The sequence below is a fragment of the Colobus angolensis genome, unplaced genomic scaffold (genome assembly GCF_000951035.1).
Source record: "Colobus angolensis palliatus isolate OR3802 unplaced genomic scaffold, Cang.pa_1.0 Scaffold59, whole genome shotgun sequence".
Lineage (NCBI taxonomy): Eukaryota > Metazoa > Chordata > Mammalia > Primates > Cercopithecidae > Colobus > Colobus angolensis.
The window spans coordinates 6,619,582-6,640,413 of NW_012119487.1; the positions used below are offsets into that span (position 1 = coordinate 6,619,582).

The 20,832-nt window shown below is 35.6% G+C and overlaps 1 protein-coding gene across 2 annotated transcripts in view; it reads right to left on the reverse strand.

Annotated features, from left to right (window-relative positions):
* RFWD2 (ring finger and WD repeat domain 2, E3 ubiquitin protein ligase) overlaps positions 1 to 20,832 on the reverse strand; it is a 263,804-nt gene that overhangs the window by 127,151 nt on the left and 115,821 nt on the right. For both annotated transcript variants that reach the window (XM_011962376.1, XM_011962375.1), the window contains 2 exons: positions 16,040 to 16,154; positions 11,736 to 11,871 (listed from right to left, as the gene is read on the reverse strand). In XM_011962376.1, coding sequence (XP_011817766.1) covers positions 11,736 to 11,871; positions 16,040 to 16,154 — 251 coding nt within the window. The remainder of the gene's footprint in view (positions 1 to 11,735; positions 11,872 to 16,039; positions 16,155 to 20,832) is intronic.

Sequence of the window (20,832 nt, forward strand, 5' to 3'; positions counted from 1 at the left end):
TTTAAAATTAAAAACTCTGCCAGTCAGGCGCAGTGGCTCACGCCTGTAATCACAGTACTTTGGGAGGCCAAGGTGGGTGGTTCACCTGAGTTCAGGAGTTTGAGACCAGCCTGGCCAACATGGCAAAACTCCGTCTCTACTAAAAATACAAAAATTAGCTGGTTGTGGTGGCAGAAGCCTGTAATCCCAACCACTCAGGAGGCTGAGGCAAGAGAATAGCTTGAACCCAAAAGGCAGAGGTTGCAGTGAGCCAAGACTGCATCACTGCACTCCAGCCTGGGCAACAGAGCAAGACTGCATCTCAAAAAACAAACAAACAAAAAACAAAACAAACAAAACCAAAAAAAACCAAAAAAACAAACAAAAAAATAAACCTCTGTCATCCAGGCTGGAGTGCAGTAGTGCCACCATAGCTCACTGTAACCTTGAACTCCTGGGCTCAAGAGATCCTTCCACCTCACCCTCCTCATTAGTACTACAGGTACACACCACAGGCCTGGCTAATTTTTGATTTTTTTTTTTTTGTAGAAATGGGGTCTTGCTATGCTTCCCGGGTTGGTTTTAAACTCCTGGCCTCAAGCAATCCTCCCGCCTCTGCTTCTCAAAGCAATGGTATTATGGGCATGAGCTCCCATGCCCGACCACTCCTGCTTCTGTCCAACTATTCCCCATACTGTATACTGTAAATACTTTCATAGCACTTAAAACACTTTATTCTATATACTCACTGATAGAGTTTGGATATTTGTACCTGCCCAAATCTCATACTGAACTTGTAATCCATAATGTTGGAGGTGTGGCGTGACCTGAGGTGTCTGGATCATGGGGATGAATCCCTTCTGGCTTGGTGCTATCTTCATGATAGTGAATTCTCACAAGATCTCATCATTTTATAAATGTGTGGTACCTCCCTCCTCACTCTCTCTCGCTTGCTCCTTCTTTGTGACTTGCCTGCTCCCACTTCACTTCCACCATGACGATGAGGCCTCCCTAGAATCTGAGCAGATGCCAGCACCATGTTTCCTGTGCTGGAAAAAGCAAGGCAAGAACAGCCTAGTACACTCGCTTAACTGTCTGTGTCCTCACTACCATGTACATCACTCTTACATTCTCAGCACTTAACCTGTTTGACATGAATAGGTATGATTTTGAAAAAAATTAAGCATAAAAAATTCTAGACAAATATATGTGAATATATAACTGATCTTAGTATCACAGAAAGATTTTCTAAATAAAAAGGCTAGAATTTGGTTTTAAAAAGTCATAAGAATGTATGGCAACTGCCTCCTGAGGAAGGTTATTCTACCTCAGCACACTGCTGACTACAAAGATCTTCCTTATATTAACCTTAAAATGTGGCTTCTAGACGTAAGTTCTACTTTTATTTCTTGGATACCTAACACAGGTTTGTGACAAACCTTCACAAGTTTACTAAAATTTGAAATGCTAACCTAATTAATGTTTGTTTTGTGGATATGTGTAAAATTATTTCAGCTTATGGCTGCACTCTGTACTACTGACAAGCCTCTCACAAAGGCAAGGGAAAATAAGACAGGAAAACCAAGTTGAGATTAGAACAGGAAACTCTTAGGGTAGAAGTTATTAGGGTGGGAGTGCATTTGGTGACTTTCAAAGTGTAAGCTTAGATTGTTTGTGTTTCCTTTTAAACCTATATTTTGAATCACGTATGTTTTGAATTACCATAGAAGCAGAAAACTCACCAACACTTGCTGACAATCTTGCATTCCTTTTTAAGTTGTTAGCATGAATTTATATTTCTGTCACATGTCATTGGTAATTCACAAACTTCTTGTATAGCCTAAGGATTATTTCTTCAAAGGAATACTTATCAACAAGCAAATATGTAGACATATATGGACAAATGCTAGAGTCCTACTTACTCTGGATCCTCTCCCAGCAGGTAAAACAGTTTTTCATTCATTCATGCATTCATTTAACAAATATTTACAGACATAGGAATATGCAAGAAATAAGACAGGTAAGACCCCTGCCTGGATGAATCTCCCAGCCTAAAACACAGCTTTAAAAATAACTGCTATAAAAGACTGATCCCAGGCAAAATTTGGGAAGGAAATCCCTCCCTCTGCACTCCCATTCATCTCATTTCTCAACCAACCTCAGATGGTCAATAACGCTTAAGACAATAATGTAAATACCTTCTGACAAAAACAGAAAGTACACTGGCAGTCTTAAAAATCATATCTATTCCTTAGAAAACAAGTCAATAATTACTTAGAGATCTCTTTTTAAGTATAAATTGAAAGCTCACAAGTATTCCACAATAAGGAACATATTGAAAGTTACCCTAAATCTGGATCTGCATTTGCTGTCATTATAAATTGAAACTTAGCAAAAATGATCCTTGTAAATATTGTAGAAACATAAAGTTTAATTTGAATAGTTTTTTCAAACTATGGTTAAAAAGTGACATCTAAGGTGCAGTATTACATGTCAAAAAATTAGTATAAAAAATGTTCATTATTTTGACCTCCTTACAGAAACAGGGATACACAGTGCCAGAACCTCAAAAGAATTAATTCCTCTCTTTCTTCTGGGTGCCTCAAAGGAAAAGTGTTTTCTGAAACTTTACAAGGTTTCAATAAGTCGTTAAGTGAACAGAAGAGCACTAGAATTCAGGTACGCCTGTATCTAAATCTGAGTTCTGTCTGTTATTAGCATTATGTTTACCTTGGACAAGTTACAAAATTTCTGTCTGAGTTTTTTCATATGTAAAATGAGATTAATAGCAATACCTTGCAACACAGGGTTGATACAAGAATTAAATGAATTAGGGAATTGATGTAAAATATTTATAATGTTGTCTAAAAAAGAGCAGGTAACACACTCCACATTACCAGTATAGAGACTATTCTAGCATCAACCAATGCCACCATAGATAACTATTTTCTTCTTAGGAATTTACTAATGCTTGATACAACTCCATTCCAACAGTTTGAACAAATGTAAGTAAAAATACTGAACAACTCTCGAGAGGTAGAGTGTACAACAATTTTGACCATAACAATCTAGCTGTACAAAATTCAAACTAGGAATTCAAAAGACAACCATCACTACTAAGTATATTAAGTTTAAACTACAAAGCTTCAAACTATTTCTCTCTGGTGGACACGGAACACCTAATCGAAGAAAAAATGCAAAATATGCTATCATTGCTATGTGTAAAAAGAATGCAATAACTGTCTTCTTTCCTGTTCCTTGCCGTTGCTAAACTAGGACCATCTTCTACTTAAGAGAGTGAACTTCACTGTATGTCACCAATTCCATACCTTGTCTCGTTTAACACTTGACGTAGTGTCAAAGTAAACAAATGCTGCCACCTTGTGGTCCGATGGGTATGGTTTTAACTCCAAATAACCAAAGGAAAAAAAATACATTTCTGGTTTGGCCTTTTCTCTCAGATTATCACTTCATTAAGTGACCAACACTATGTCAAGCAATTTTATAGTAAGAATAATTATATCTTTTGCAAAGTAACAAAATAATGCAACAAATTCAACATTATCTGCCTTCTCAAATACTTGTTTAGGCCTCTTTTTTTGTTTGAGACAGAGTCTCACTCTGTTGCCCAGTGCAGTGATCTCAGTTCACTGCAACCGCTGCCTCTAGGTTCAAGTGATTCTCCTGTCTCAGCATCCCAAGTAGCTGGGATTACAGGCACACGCCACCATGCCTGGCTAATTTTTGTATTTTTAGTAGAGATGGAGATTCGCCATGCTGGCCAGGCTGGTCTTGAACTCCTGGCCTCAAGTGATCTGCCTGCCTTGGCCCCTGCCCCACAAACTGCTGGGATTACTCCTCACTTGGCCTCTTTATTGGTGTGAGCCTCCTCACCTGGCCTCTTTATTCCTCTTTCTGAAAGAAATTAGTAAAATTTCATTTTTTGGGAGGAATTAAAAGGCTTTATGTAAATTTATCATCAATGATGTGTTTGAATATGAGAAACTAAGAAAAGCAAAAAAATCACCAGAGCTGTGAGAGTTTTTTGTTTGTCTGAGGTGGAGTGTCGCTCCGTCGCCCAGGCTGGATTGCAGTGGCTCGATCTCGGCTCACTGAAAGTTCTCCCTCCTGGGTTTACGTCATTCTCCTGCCTCAGCCTCCCAAGTAGTTGGGACCACAGGCACCCGCCACCACACCCGGTTAATTTTTTTGTATTTTTAGTAGAGACGGGGTTTCACTGTGTTAGCCAGGATGGTCTCGATCTCCTGACCTCGTTATCCGCTCGTCTCGGCCTCCCAAAGTGCTGCGATTACGGGCATGAGCCACTGTGCCCAGCCACTGTGAGAGTTTTTTACACCTTCATTTCTTTAGCTATGTCATCCTTTCTTGCTAGTCTTCATCTCTCATGCCTAAGAAACTTTAAAATTGGAATTTTTTCTTTAAAAAACACTAACTCGGTGTAATTAATAGAAAAAAAACGAACGTAGCATGCAAGATGGCCCAACCAAAGGTATCTTTAAAATTTTTTATATTAATCAAAATGTTTTAATCTAACCACAATTTAAATAAGTATCTCCAAACGAAGATCTTGTTTAGGTCTTCCCAAGAATATATTTCTGCCTCAGAGTGCACAATGTTTTCATATAAATGTCAGTATGATTAGGGTTTATTAGCAATTTTAAAAAATCCAACACTACATTAAATCAAGCTTTAAAAAAGCAATAATGAAACTCTCTTGGCCGGGCAAGGTGGCTCACGCCTGTAATCCCAGCATGTTGGGAGGCCAAGGCAGGCAGATCATGAGGTCAGGAGATCTAGACCATCCTGGCTAACATGGAGAAACCCTGTCTTTACTAAAAATACAAAAAATTAGCTGGGCATGGTGGCGGGCGCCTGTAGTCCCAGCTACTCAGGAGGCTGAGGCAGGAGAATGGCGTGAACCCAGGAGGCGGAGCTTGTAGTGAGCCGAGATTGTGCCACTGCACTCCAGCCTGGGAGACAGTGCGAGACTCTGTCTCAAGAAAAAAAAAAGAAAAAGAAAAAAGCCCTCTCTTCCCCAAAACCAAGCTAACATGGCTTTCAGGAATGAAAAAAATAAAAATAAAAAAGATTATTACTCTTTTATGAAAGAGACTGAAAACCAATCACACATTTTCCATGTAGAGATGCCACTTTTGTAACAATGTTAAGAATAAAGTTTTGATTTTTTTTAAGGAAGAAAATACAATACAGGATAAATTCACAATGGTCAAGGCCATAAATCAACACTACGGCAGAGCTCTAATATGGATCATATTTTAACTAAGTCACATAACTACAGATAAGTGCATACATATCAGGTCAATATTATAAATAAACTTTGATACTTATTCTTGCCATTTCACATTCAATCTACATTTCTGAAGTCCTTAAAAGCATAGTAAACATTCTTAATACAGTTAATAATTTAAGTAAGAATGCAAATCTGTTGCTCCAAACTAAACTGTTTCGTAGACTATTTTTTTATCTCTTATCTATAAGGGCACTAAAATAAGATTGTGGGCTCTCCTGAATCCAAGAATCACGTCCGGCCTGCTCATGATCATATGCCTAGTCTGGTCTAAGGGCACTAAAGTAAGATTGCGAGCTCTCCTGAATCCAAGCATCACGTCCAGCCTGCTCATGATCATACGCCTAGTCTGGTCTAGCCTGTGCTAGGTTATCAATGATTCTTTGTTAATTAAATCATGTAATAAAATGCATCCCATAACCTGCTGCATTTTCAAATTTTACTCAAATGCCAACACACAGAAAAATAAAGGAACATATGATTTTTGTCTTATTCATTACTGAGTTAAACAGCTGTTTGAATACAATAAAAGATCTCCTGCAATAGTTTCTTTAGCTAATGGCTTAGATTTTAAGATCTTCATATACATAATAAATTAAAATCTTAGTCCTGTAAATGAAAAGCATGCCAAGTTTTAGTAATATTTGACAAGTTAAAAGTTACCAAATTCCTGATGTGCCTCAAAAAACATCTTTTTAGGGTTAGTTATTCTAAGATATTTGAACATGAACTAGCAATCTGATTACACCAAGGAATTACTGTTAATTTGCTTAGATGTGATGCAGCCCTGTGGTTTAACAATATCCATTTTAAGAGATGCAGATAAGTTTCTGAGATTTGCTTTAAAATACTTAAGCATATACACACCCAACACTGGAGCACCCAGATTCATAAAACGAGTTATTCTTGACTACAAGAAGACTTAGCCACACAACAATAGTGGGGGACTTCAGGCTGGGCGCGACGGCTCATGCCTGTAATACCAGCACTTTGGGAAGGCGAGGTGGGCAGATCTCCAAGTCAGGAGTTCGAGACCAGCCTGGCCAACCTAATGAAACCTAGTCCTACTAAAAATACAAAAATTAGCCAGGCATGGTGGGCAGGCGCCTATAATGCCAGCTACTCGAGAGGCTGAGGCAGGAGAATTGCTTGAACCTGGGAGGTGGAGGTTGCAGTGAGCCGAGATCATGCCATTGCACTCCAGCCTGGGTAACAAGAGCAAAACTCCATCTTAAAAAAAAAAAAAAAAAAATAGTGGGGGACTTCAATACGTGATTCACACCTTTAGACAGATCACAGAGGCAGAACACTAACAATGAAATTCTGGACTTAAACTCTACACTTGACTAACGGGATACACATACACAGAGTAGTACTACACCCAACAACCACAGAATATACAAACTTCTCATCTGTTTTAAGGGACATGTTTTAAGATAGACCACATGCTCAGCCTTATAAAGCAAATCTCAATAAATTTAAAAAACAAAAAAAAAACCGAAATCACACCAAGCATAACTCTTGGACCACAGTGAATACACACAGAAATCAGTATCAAGAAGATCTCACAAAACATTAAAATTAAACAATGTACTTCTGAATAACCCTTGGATAAACAAAGAAATTAAGGCAGGAATAAAAAAATTCTTTGAAATTAATGAAAACACAGATATAATTTACCAAAAATCTTTGGATGCAGCTAAAGCAGTGTAGAGAGGAAAATTTATATCACTAAAATGCCTTCATCAAGAGGTTAGGAAGATCTCAAATTAATGACCTTACATCACATGTAGAGGAACTAGAAGAAAAAGAACAATCTAATCCCAAAGCTAGTAGAAGAAAAAACTAAAGTCAGAGAAGAACTGAATGAAATTGAGACCCAAAAGTCCATAGAAAAGATCAGTAAGATCAAGAGTTGGTTCTTCAGAAGAGTAATCAAGATTAATAAACCACTAACAAGATTAACAAAGAAAAAACAAGAGAAGATCAAAATAAGTGCAATCAGAAATGACAAAGATGACATTACAACCAACACCCCAGAAATACAAAAGATCCTCAGAGATTATTATGAACATCTCTATGCACACAGACTAGAAAATCTAGAGGAAATGGATAAATTCCTGGAAACACACAGCCTCCCAAGATTCAAACAATAAGAAAGTGAAAATCTGAACTGACCAGTAACAAGTTCAGAAATTGAATCGGTAATTTAAACAAAACAAAACAAAACAAAACTACCAACCAAAAAGAGCCCTGGACCAGATGATTCACAGACACGTTCTAACAGATGTACAAAGAATTGATACCAATCCTACTGAAACTTCTAAAAAATCAAGGAGGGGCTTCTCCCTAATTCATTCGATGAATCCAGCATCATCCTGATACCAAAATCTGGCAGAGACACAATGATAAAAGAAAACTTCAAGCAAATATCCCTCATAAACACAGGTACAACAATTCTCAACAAAATACTCTGTATTATAAAATTATTATTATTATAATAAAATACTCTGTATTATAAAATACAAGTATTTTGTAAGCTGAACCCAGGAACACATCAAAAGTTAATTTGCCACAATCAAGTATGCTTTATTCTTGCAATGCAAGGCTAGATTCACAATATGCAGATCAATAAATGTGATTTACCACATAAATAGAATAAAAAACAAAAAATACATGATCATCTCAAAAGATGCAGAAAAAGTCTTTGATAAAATCCAACATCTCCTCATGATAACAACCCTTAACAGACTAGGCATCAAAAGAACATAATCCAAAACAGTAAGAGTCATCTATGACAAATCCATAGCCAACATAATAGTGAATGGGCAAAAGCTGAAACCATTCCCTTTGACAACCAGAACAAGACAAGGATGCCCACTTTCACCACTCCTATTCAACATAATACTGGAAGTCCTAACCAGAGCAATCTGTCAATAGTAAGAAATAAATGGCATCCAAACAGGAAAAGAATACGTCAAATTATCTCCTTTTGCTGACAATATGATTTTATACACAGAAAACCATAAAGACTCTGTCAAAAGACTCCTGGAACTCATAAACAAATTCAGTAAAGTTTCAGAATACAAAATTGACGTACAAAATTTGATGCATTTCCATATACTAATAATGTTCTAGCTGAGAAAGAAACAAAAAAACACAATCCTATTTACAATAGTCACAAAGAAAATAAAATACCTAGGAACTCATCTAAGCAAGGAGGTGAAAGATCTCTACAATGAGAACACAAAGCCCTGTTGAAAGAAATCGAAGATGAAACAAACAAATGGAAAATTCTTCCGTAAGCATGATTAGGAAGAATCAATATTGTTAAAATGGCAATATTGTTCAAAGCAATTTATAAATTCAATGTTACCCTAAAATACCAACGTCATTTTTCACAGAATTAGAAAAAAACTATTCTAAAATTCACATGGAACAAAAAAAGAGCTTGAATGGCCAAAGCAGTCGTAAGCAAAATGAACATACTTGGAGGCATCACACCACCCAACTTCAATTTATACTATCAGGCTACAGTAACCAAAACAGCATGGCACTGGTAGATACAAAAACAGACATAAGACCAATGGAATAGAATAGAGAACTCAGGCATAAAGCTGCAAACCTACACCATCTGATCTTGAACAAAATTAACAAAAATAAGCCATGGGGAAAGGACTCCCTATTCAATCAATGGTGCTTGGATAACTAGCTAGCCACGTGCAGAAGAATAAAATTGGACCGTTACTTTTCATCATATACAATAACTCAAGATCAATTAAAACCTAAATCTAAGACCTCAAACTATAAAAATCTTAGAAGAAAAGCTAGGAAATATCCTTCCTGACATAGGCTTTGGCAAATAATTTATGGTTAAGTCTTCAAAAGCAATTGCAACAAAAACATAAATTGACAAGTGGGACCTAATTAAATTAAAGAGCTTCTACACAGCAGAAGAAATTGCCAACAGACTAAACAACCTATGGAATGGGTGAAAGTATTTGCAAACTACGCCTCTGACAAAGGCCTAATATTCAAAATCTACAAGAAACTTAAATCGACCTATGAAAAACAAAAAATCCAATAAAAAATGAGAAGACACAAACAGACACTTCTCAAAAGAACACACACAAGTTGCCAACAAGCATATGAAAAAAAGCTCAACATCACTAACCATCAGAGAAATAAAAATCAAAACCAGGATGAGATACCATCTCATCACAGAATGGCAATTATTAAAAAGTCAAAAAACAATAGATACTGGCAAGGCTGTGAAGAAAAGGGAATGCTTATATGCTGTTCCTATGAACGCAAACTAGATCAACCACTACAGAAAGCGGCTGGAGTTTCATCATATAACTTACAACAAAACTACCAATTGACCCAGCAATCCCATTAGTGGGTATATGCACAAAAGAAAGTAAGTTGTTCTACCATAAAGACACATGCACTAGTATGTTCATTGCAGTGTTATTCACAGTAACAAAGGCATGTAATCAATCTAGGTGGCCATCAATGGTGGACTGGATGAAGAAAATGTGGCACATGGAATACAATACAGCCTTAAAAAAGAATAAAACCATGTCCTTTGCAGCAACAAGAGTGAAGCTGGAGGCCATTATCCTAAGTGAATTAACGCAAGAACAGAAAACCAAATAATGTATCTTCTCACTTGTAAGTGACAGCTAAACACTGAAGACATATGAATGTAAATATGGGAACAACAGTTACTGGGGAGCTCCTAGATGGGGAGGTGGGAGAAGGCAGGGGGCGTGGGCTTATAAAACACTTGTTGTGTACCTATGCTCACTGCCTGGGTGACAGAAACGTTAGGACCCCAAGCCCCAGTGTCATGCAATATACTCATGTAACAAACCTGCATGTGTACCGTGTGTACCATTTAATCTATAAAAAAAGTTGAAAACATTAAAAAACAATAAAAAAATAAAAGTGGTCGGGGAACATGGAAAAAAATAATAAAATACTTAAGCAAAAAGTAATCAAAATGAAGAGGATACATAAAACTTGTACAGAAAAATCTTAACCACTGCTGAATGTGGGTGATGGTTATATGAAGACTTGAGACTTATTCCATTCTATTTTCCTGTATATTATAAACTTTCATTAAACATTTCAAATAATGATAAAAATAATATAATGCAAGCTACGTGCAGTAATAGTCAAAGCTACTTGGGAAGCTGAGGCAGGAGGACTGCATGAGCCCAGGAGTCTGAGGATAGCCTAGGCAGCATAATTAGACCCCGTCTCTTAAAAATAAAAAAATCAGTAACGGAAAGATCACTGGAAAATCCCAATATTTGGAAACTAGTAACAGCCTCAGTAATCATGGGTCAAAGAGAAAAATCAAAATGGAAATTAAAAGGTATTTTGATATATACTTCAAAACATGCTGTATGCAATAAACACATAAAATTTTATCTGTCAATTTTAAAAAACAAATTTTTTAAAAAATAAAAAGAAAGCTAAAATAGTACTTTGAACTATATTAAAATGGAAAAGTAGCACATCAGTTTTTCTGTGATGTGGCTAATACAGTACTTACAGGGAAATGTATACCACAAAATAACTATATTAGAAAAGAAGGTATCAACTAAACGACCTCAATTTTTACCTTAAGAAATTAGCATATAAGAGCAAATTAAACCCTCAAAAAGTAGAAGAATGAAAATAATTAAGAGCAAAGATTAATGATCACAGAAAACAGACAAATACAGCCTATCAATAAAACTAAGAGCTGGCTCTCTGGGAAGATCAACAAAACTGATAAACTCCTCAGCTAGACTCTTCAGGAAAAAGGTAAGAAACAAAATCCACTGTCAGGAATGAAAGAGGGAAAATCATCATACAATCCAAAGATATTAAGAGAATAATAAGGCAATATTAGGAATAATTGTAGGCCAAAAAGTTTAACAGCCCTGATAAGATGGACAAATGTCTTAAAAGACACAAACTAATTATAATGCTAAACCAAGAAGAAATGGATAACCTGATTAACTCTAAATCTCTTAAGAAAATTGAATTGGTAATTAAAATTCATTTCTGGAAGCTTCACTGGCAAATTCTACAAAATACTTAAGGAAGAAATAACACCAATTCTATACAAACTTCCAGAAAATCCAGAGGTGCGAGCACTTATGAGGAGAGCATACTGTCATCAAAACCAGACATAGATAGTACAAGAAAACAAGCTACAACCTTATGAGATGGATACTATCAATTACTCCATTTTGGAGATGAAGAAATTTGGCATATAGAAACTCAGGAACTTGCCTAAAATCACAGAACTAATAATTGGCAGGCTGCTTCAGAACCCACCCTTTTAAAAATAAAGCTATAAGTGTTTCTCAAATTCAATTAGATTCTAGATATTTTTACAAAAGAAAATAGTAATTTGCCCAATACTTACCTAGAGACTATACTGGAACCATTATAGAGATCACTAGCATATGACAATGTGGCTAAAGGTCGTACTGAATTATATCGAGTAAACTTGGACAAGCATTCCTGAAATTCATCCAACTGGCTTGCAGTTCGACTGTCATCTATATGAAGAAAAAAAAACAAACAAAAAAAGAAAATAGATGAATTGAGCTGCAAAGTAAATCAAAGAGCTACATCCACAAATTAAAAGTTACATTCTAAACACAAAAAACAATATTTAGATTTTACTAAAGACTAGTCTGCACAAGTTAATTGGTTAATTTTTCAGCATTAATAAAAAATTTCTTGGTTCTTTGAAAGACACTATCTCTTTCCACTATGAATTCTCATTTTTTTGGCAATAATTTCTTGAAAAAATAAAAATAATAATAATAAAAGAGCTACTATTTGAGAGTCATTAAAATAAAAATCCATCAATGGAGAATGTGAGGATGTTAAGAAGAGTACATATATTGGATGGGTGTTTGTTAGTTTGAAAGAACATGGTTACTGGCATACATATTTATGCCCATGTTTTGTTTAAAATCCAGTTTACAATAACATTTTAGATAAAATAGTTCATAAATAAGAAGAAATATTTGCTCAAATAATACACTGAAATGTTTCAAATTCTATTACAGGAAGAGAGCAGAAAACTACAATGTTATGAACTATTAATTCTAAAAAACAAACAAAAAAAGTTTGAAATTGCTCCCATTTACCTCAAAGAGTGCCTTCATTAAGAAAAAATAAATTTTCATTCAAATCTCTTGGTGAAATATGAAAAAACAATAATTCTATCCAGTGGAAAAATATACAAATACCTTGGGTAAAGTTCACTTCAGTAAACTATCTGAAGACAAATCATGTGGGATTTAAAACATAAAATCAGTTTACGAAGTACCTGAGAATAGAACTAATCTACTCTCCAGTCTATTAATACAAGCAGACCTACACTAAAAGCATAAATTTAAAAACTCATTGCTTTTCAGCACTGTGTCATTTGAACTTATACTTTCGTTTCTGAAGAATGATAAAAACAATGAGCACTTTAGCTTCCTAGACTGAAACTGAGACAAGTTTGTTACACCACTGTATTTTCATAGCTTCTTTATTCTAAGCTCATACACACACACACACACACACACACAAACTTTTCAAGGTAAACGTTCATGATTTCCCTTCTTAAGTGCCATCTGAGGTAAGAGTAAGCATAATAAAAGATGCCAGAATTATTAAGTAAAAAGAGTTATACAGAAAATATAAAGCACAGTGAAGAACTTATGTTATCTGGAGATACTAGGTTATCTTGAAAACAACTGTTTGCATGACGAAATTTATGTAACAATTATTATAAAAAAAAAACAAAAACAAAAAAACAAGGCCTGGTGCGGTGGCTCACACCTATAATCCCAACACTTTGGGAGGCTGAGGCAGGCGGATTATCTGAGGCCGGGAGTTCGAGACCAGCCTGACCAACATGGAAAAGCCCTGTCTCTACTAAAAACACAAAATTAGCTGGGCATGGTGGTGCATGCCTGTAATCCCAGCTACTTGGGAGGCTAGGCAGGAGAACTGCTTGAACCCGGGAGGCAGAGGTTGTGGTGAGCCAAGATCATGCCACTGTATTCCAGCCTGGGCAACAAGAGCAAAACTCCGTTTCAAAAGAAAGAAAAAGAAAAAAGAAAAATAAATAACATTACTTGAGGAAACTGAGTGAGCTTTTGTCCCTGATATTTTACAAATTTTAAAGATTTAAACACTAAGCCAATTCATCAAAATACCTAAATTTAAAAGGTACAATTAGTTGTGCTTCCATTCTAAAGAGAGCAAAAGGAATTACCTAATAGGCAATACCATAATGGTATTGAGATAAAACTCTCGCTCTACAAAAATTATTCTCAGGAAATTCCACATATTATAAACAAAACATGGGTTATTTGCAAAACTAAAAATCACAACCGTATTGCAGAGTGGTCTGGATATAATAGTTAATGATTATTTTTATATGGAAACCTATTACTGTGAGTTATTTAACATTCCACATACTGGAAAGATGGCTGGTTTTCTTAATTTAAAACCTGTTTCTATGTTATCCTATTCATTCCCATTTTGATATCAATTCCTAAGTACATAAAACCAGCATTCAATATTGTGTATTCTGTTCTAGGTTAACAGTCCTGTTCTAGGCTAACTGGATTTCTGCCTATCATATAAGCTCATTAATGGCTACTTTCAACAGAAACCATAAAGAAAACAATAAAACTAGCTATTTCAGTATCTGAAAGTACAGTAATTGGTTTTAACTTATGAGGTTACAAAAAGGTAGAATTTCGTTTGCGTGGTATTTTATCATCAACATCCAAACATATCTGCTGGTATATCACCTCTCCTATCCTAATTACAAATTGGTTTGTAAAAGTGTATTCAACGTCTCTTTTCTTTCTCCTAATGCTTTATAATTAACTTCCTCTTTCAATTACAATTGAAACTCCAAAGTAATAGCTCTTTAATATTCATCTCTCAGTTTGAAAGTTGGAAATAAAAGTTAGGGAATACAGATGGATTTACAGATTCTCATTTGAAAATACACAAAGGACAATCAACCTCTTAGCTACACCATTTCAGAGAAGTTAAAATTTCCCCTTTACAGTCAAAGGTACTAGGAGGAACTTAAAATCCAGCAATATAATTACACTAGCTAGCTAACATAAGATTCCTGAAAACTAGAGACATGTTTTAGGTACAATACAGCCATACCCACACAAATAAAAATCTATCTAATTTTCCTCATGGTTTTATTATTCTACTGTCTTGTAAAGCTACACTCCCAACAATAAACTGACTTGTGATGACCTTTACTATTCCATACCATGCCTATGCTGTTAGTGACTTAAAGATTATTAATAATAGCCTACCCCAATCTCTTTCCCACCTCTTTTTTTAAAGGTCTGCCACTTGCCTATAGTTGTATTTCAACATCATACCAACAAATAATGTATGAAAGGGTTAACATGAACTCTGCCAGTCAGAATGCAGGTATTGGGCTACTTTCAACTTAACAACTTCCTATGGCAGTTTATATTTATAGATTATTACGTAAGCACAGTAAGGGGCTCAATTCACAGGCAATAAATGAAAGCTTTCCATGTATAAAAACTGTTTGTTGTTAATCCAAAAAACAAGCAAATCTTGGCTTCTCCCTTGGTATTCAGAGGAAAAATGCTTTGTAAATCTAATATAATTTTTCCTATACCACCAATCATGAGGCAAATTTGTAGGATCTAAGCAACATGTAGATTATAAATAAAATAAACATATTTATCCAAGAGAAAACCAACACCCAGTTTTTAACAACCAATAAAATATCAGACTATGTTTTTTCTCCCTTAGTGGGGTTTATTTTAAGCAGATGCCCCATTAATGACATGAATTAATTGAGCACCCAACAGGTACCAAGCATTGTATCTTATACATGTCACTTACAATCATTAAAAAACCCATTAGGGTTAATGTCTCTACTTCATAGATGAGCAAAGACACTGGGAAAGACTGAATAACAGAGTTAAGAAAAAGAGGAAAAATTAAATTACTTTTTTACAGTAATAGAAATATCCTACGCTATCACATCCACGTCTGTGCATATGTTATTTCCTCTACTTTGAACATGTTTCTAAGTATCTTTTTCAATTAATTCATACTAGAATAGCACATATACAACTCATCTGAAATCCCTACACTGATCATTCCCTTACACCTCTCCATTTTCAACTCAGCCTAGATTTTTTTACTACCAGTTATATTAGTGAATATTAACTATTTTCATGATACTCCTGTAAATTTATTTAACACATAACATCACACAGAACTGCTTTATCTGTTGCTTTCCCTGACTCTATTTACAACACTCCTTAACGACAGAAACCAGTTCTTTCATCTTTTATTCTCAGCACAGAGGACAGTGCCTAGAACTTCATGTTTATTTAATGTTAAATAGGAGGCAACTGAATGAAACTTAATTTTGTTAGCTACATATTCATGGCTGACTTTCTTTTTAACTTTATCTAGCTTGCCAGATAAAGATTCAGAATTTGCAAATACAGAAAACAATCGTCACTGGAAAATAACATTCTCTAAGATCACTAAGAACCTCCATGATGATCTGGTAGACTACGTCAGAAATACACACTTTTGCTTTGCAATTAGGACCTTCCGTAAATTCAGCACAGAAACCCAGAAACAGATCTGAAATGTAGATTTCAGATAATTTGAGAAGGTCTAAATATATACCTGAGATACGAGACATCCTTGTAGAAAAGTAACACTGCTCCAAGTCTTCAAAATGAGCAGTAAGTCGTTTTCGTCTTGATGCTAATGTGCTGTTATACCAAGGCTGTTTCTTTGTCTAAAATAGTAAGACACGTAACTTAGAATAAACAATACTCTTCTTTTGCACAGAATACTCAAATGTTTGAGCATTTATTTACCTTCAGAAATTCATCACAGTAAAATGATTACAAATGGTAAAAAACTATAATTCTGAGATATTTTCAAAATTGTCTTTTAACGTGAAAATAGTTACCAAATTCATTCACAGAATGATTAAAACTAATAATGATTTTTAAAATAAGCTCTAAAGGACAGTTTTACAAGACTAAAATGGGAAACATCTTCAATTCTACAAATAAAATGAAGACAGAATTCATTATGCCATTCTAAAATTTAGAATTTTGGGAATTTTAATATCCAGAAATTGTTAGAAAATAATTATCAAATAGAAAATGACTTACTTTTTCCAACGAAATAAGAGGACACAAACTAATGGAAGAACATTCCATGCTCATGGATAGGAAGAATCAACACCGTAAAAATGGCCACTTCTGCCCAAGGTAATTTTTAAATTCAATGCCATCCCTATTAAGCTACCAATGAGTTTCTTCCCAGAATTGGAAAAAACTACTTTAAAGTTCATATGGAACCAAAAAGGAGTCCACATGGCCAAGACAATCCTAAGCAAAAACAACAAAGCTGGAGGCATCATACTACCTGACTTCAAACTATACTACAAGGCTGCAGTAACCAAAACAGTATGGTACTGGTACCAAAACAGAGATAGAGACCAATGGAACAGAACAGATGCCTCAGAAATAACAACACACAGCTACAACCATCTGATCTTTGACAAACCTGACAAAAACAAGAAATGGGGAAAGGATTCCCTATTTAATAAATGGTGCTAGGAGAATTGGCTAGCCATATGTAGAAAGCTGAAACTGGATCCCTTCCTTACATCTTATACAAAAATTAATTCAAGGTGGATTAAAGAGTTAAATGTTAGACCTAAAACCATAAAAACCCTTGAAGAAAACCTAGGCAATACCATTCAGGAAATAGGCATGGAGGACTTCGTAACAAACATCAAAAGCAATGGCAACAAAAGCCAAAATTGATAAATGGGATCTAATTAAACTAAAGAGCTGCTGCACAGCAAAAGAAACTACCATCAGAGTGAACGGGCAACCTACAAATGGGAGAAAATTTTTGCAATCTACCCATCTGACAAAGGGCTAATATCCAGAATCTACAAAGAACTTAAACAAATTTACAAGGAAAAATCAAACAACCCCATCAAAAAGTGGGCAACTAGACACTTCTCACAAATTTACAAGAAAAAATCAAACAACCCCATCGAAAAGGATATGAATAGACACTTCTCACAAATTTACAAGGAAAAATCAAACAACCCCATCAAAAAGTGGGCAACCCCATCAAAAAGTGGGCAATATAAAAGTGATATAAACAGACATTTAAAAGAATACATTTATTCTTTTAAATGAAGACATTTATGCAGCAAACAGACATATGAAAAAATGCTCATCATCACTGGTCATCAGACAAATGCAAATCAAAACCACAGTGAGATACCATCTTACACCAGTTAGAATGGCAATCGTTAAAAAGTCGGGGAACAACAGGTGCTGGAGAGGATGTGGAGAAATTGGAACACTTTTACACTGCTGGTGGGACTGTAAACTAGTTGAACCATTGTGGAAGACAGTGTGGCGATTCCTCAAGGATCTAGAACTAGAAATACCATTTGACCTAGCCATCTCATTACTGGGTATATACCCAAAGGATTGTAAATCATGCTACTACAAAGACCCATGCCCTTGTATGTTTATTGCAGTGCTATTCACAATAGCAAAGACTTGGAAACAACCCAAATGTCCATCAATGATAGACTGGATTAAGAAAATATGGCACATATACACCATGGAATATTATGCAGCCATAAAAAAGGATGAGTTCATGTCCTTTGTAGCGACATGGATGAAGCTGGAAACCATCATTCGCAGCAAACTATCGCAAGGCCAGAAAACCAAACACCACATGTTCTCACTCATAGGTGGGAACTGAACAATGAGAACAATTGGACACAGGGCAGGGAACATCACACACCAGGGCCTGTTGTGGGGTGGGGAAGGGGGGAGGGGTAGAATTAGGGATACCTAATGTAAATGATGAGTTAATGGGTGCAGTAAACCAACATGGCACATATATACATATGTGACAAACCTGCATGTTATGCACATTACCCTAGAACTTAAAGTATAATAATGATAATAATAAAAAGAATGAACTGCTGATACATACAAAACAGAATGAATCTCAAAAACACTGAATAACAGTCATACACAAAAGGTAATGTTATTACATAACTTAGTCATATAAAGATTAAAAACAGGTGAGTTATGAGTTTCTAGAAGTCAGTATAATATTTGCCCCTGAAGAACTGGGACTGAATTTGAAAGTAGTATAAGGCAAGATGAATGTTTCATATGTTCAACTAGGCGTTGTGCAATCACATGTATGTGTCTGTCAAATCTCATTCAAGCAAATACGTAAGATTTGTGCTTTTCTTTATATGTATTTTACCTCCATTTCAAAGAAGGCAAAATAAAAAATTATTTTATTATTATTACTTTCAAAAAAAAAAAAAGGAAAATGAGTTACTTTTTCATTATCCCTACACTGTAGCCTTACAACCTGGAATTATTGGAATAGTTCTTAACTATAAGAAATAGCTACTTGGCTGGGCACAGTGGCTCACACCTGTAATCCCAGCACTTTGGGAGGCCGAGTCGGGTGCATCACTGGAGGTCGGTAGTTCAAGACCAGCCCGACCAACATGGAGAAACCCCATCTCCACTAAAAATACAAAATTAGCTGGGCATGGTGGTGCATGCCTGTAATCCCAGCTACTTGGGAGGCTGAGGCTGGAGAATCACCTGAACCAGGGAGGCGGAGGTTGCGGTGAGCCGAGATCATGCCACTGCACTCCAGCCTGGGCAACAAGAGCAAAACTCCGTCTCCAAAAAAAAAAAAAAAAATCTATTTAATATTGATTATCAGATTAGGAGGCAATAATATACACATGCCAAAGAGTTTGATATATTCATTACAAGAACAAAATAACAAAATCACATAGAAAGGCAATAAACTTGAAAAATGTTAGCATATAAATCCTATAAAAAACAAAGGTTTTTGGTCCTAAATATATGTTATTTACTTGCTGGCACAACTTCACCAATAACCATACCACAATGCCAAATGCATAAAGTAAAAAGTACTAAGGTACTGTAGTGTATACTACAGTGTATCCCTGCTTTGATAGAACTAGATGGGAGGAGGTAAGAATCATATTTTAAAGCACTGCCTCAATCTAAGAACGAAACTGAGTTTTTTTCTTTCTTGCTCAAATTCCTATTTAAGACGACTGCGGAGTCATGCCCTACAAACGATAACATCTCATCAGATGGGTTTTATTTAACCCTATATAATCTCTCTTAGTTTTCAAGCTGACTCTGAATAATGTCACATGACAGATAAAGAAGGAAATCAATATACTTTATCCCCAAATATGTTTTTTGCTATATTTTGAAATGACCCTGCAAAGCAGCCTTTTGTGGGGAAAATTTTGCATCTGTGTTAACATAACTACACCCTTCCCCTTCCAGGCCCTCCCAATCCTGAAGAGATTAACTGAGAGTCCAGCCTAATTAGGAAACATCTGCCATCTACTGCCTCTAAAGGTGGCCACCTATGAGACTTCATCTACATAAAAATTTTGGTCTTCAGAACCCCTTATCTTAACCCAGACTCTCCTTTCTATTAATTTCAGGTCTTCAGATAGTAACTTAACTCTTTGAACCAAGAGCCAATCAAAAAATCTTTGAATCCATGTGTGACCTGTAAGCCAATCCCTGTTCCCACCCCGTGTCCCTGCCTGCTGTCCCGCCTTTCCAGATCGAATCACTGTAAACTTCATAAGTAATGATAGGGTGTCTTATGTATCCTTAAAATCTATACCAACTACCTTGGGCACATGTTCTCAGGACCTCTTGAGACTGTGCCTCGGGCCAAGGTCACTCATTTTGGCTTTTTTTTGGGCTCCAAATAAACCTCTTTTAAAAAAAGTTTATTTGACTCTAAATAAACTTCTTTAAATATTTTATAGCTTTTGACTCTCTCTGTCAATAACTCAAAGGAAAGTAAGATAATTTTCAAAGACTTAACAGACAAACAGGAAGGTGAACTCAGAGATGTAATGATAAACAAAATGTAACAGCAGCAGCACAGGGCAGGGACAAGAGGAGGACAATACCTAAACAAAAACAAGTAACTGAATTGGGATTTGGAGAATTAAGCCCAGGGACCACAAGTAGAGAAATTGAAAACAGAATTTACAAACTAGAAGAGAAATCTGAAAGAACTGCCCAGAATGTAGGATAAAAGCCAGGAAGACAAAAAATTTGAAAAACAATATAAGAGGCATAAAGAATAATAGCTTGAAATATACCCAGAGACCCAGAAGATCAAGAAACTAAAAGAAATATTGGAAGAGTTGATGGCTGAGATTTTTCCAGAACTGAAAACAGACAAGAATACATAGAGAAATTATTCTGATCAAGTGAGATAATTAAAAAGAAACCCACAATTAGACACACTAAGGTGAAACTGTGTTTTTGGCTATACAGCAAAAAGATCTAATAATAATAATATAATATTAATAGAAGGCTGCT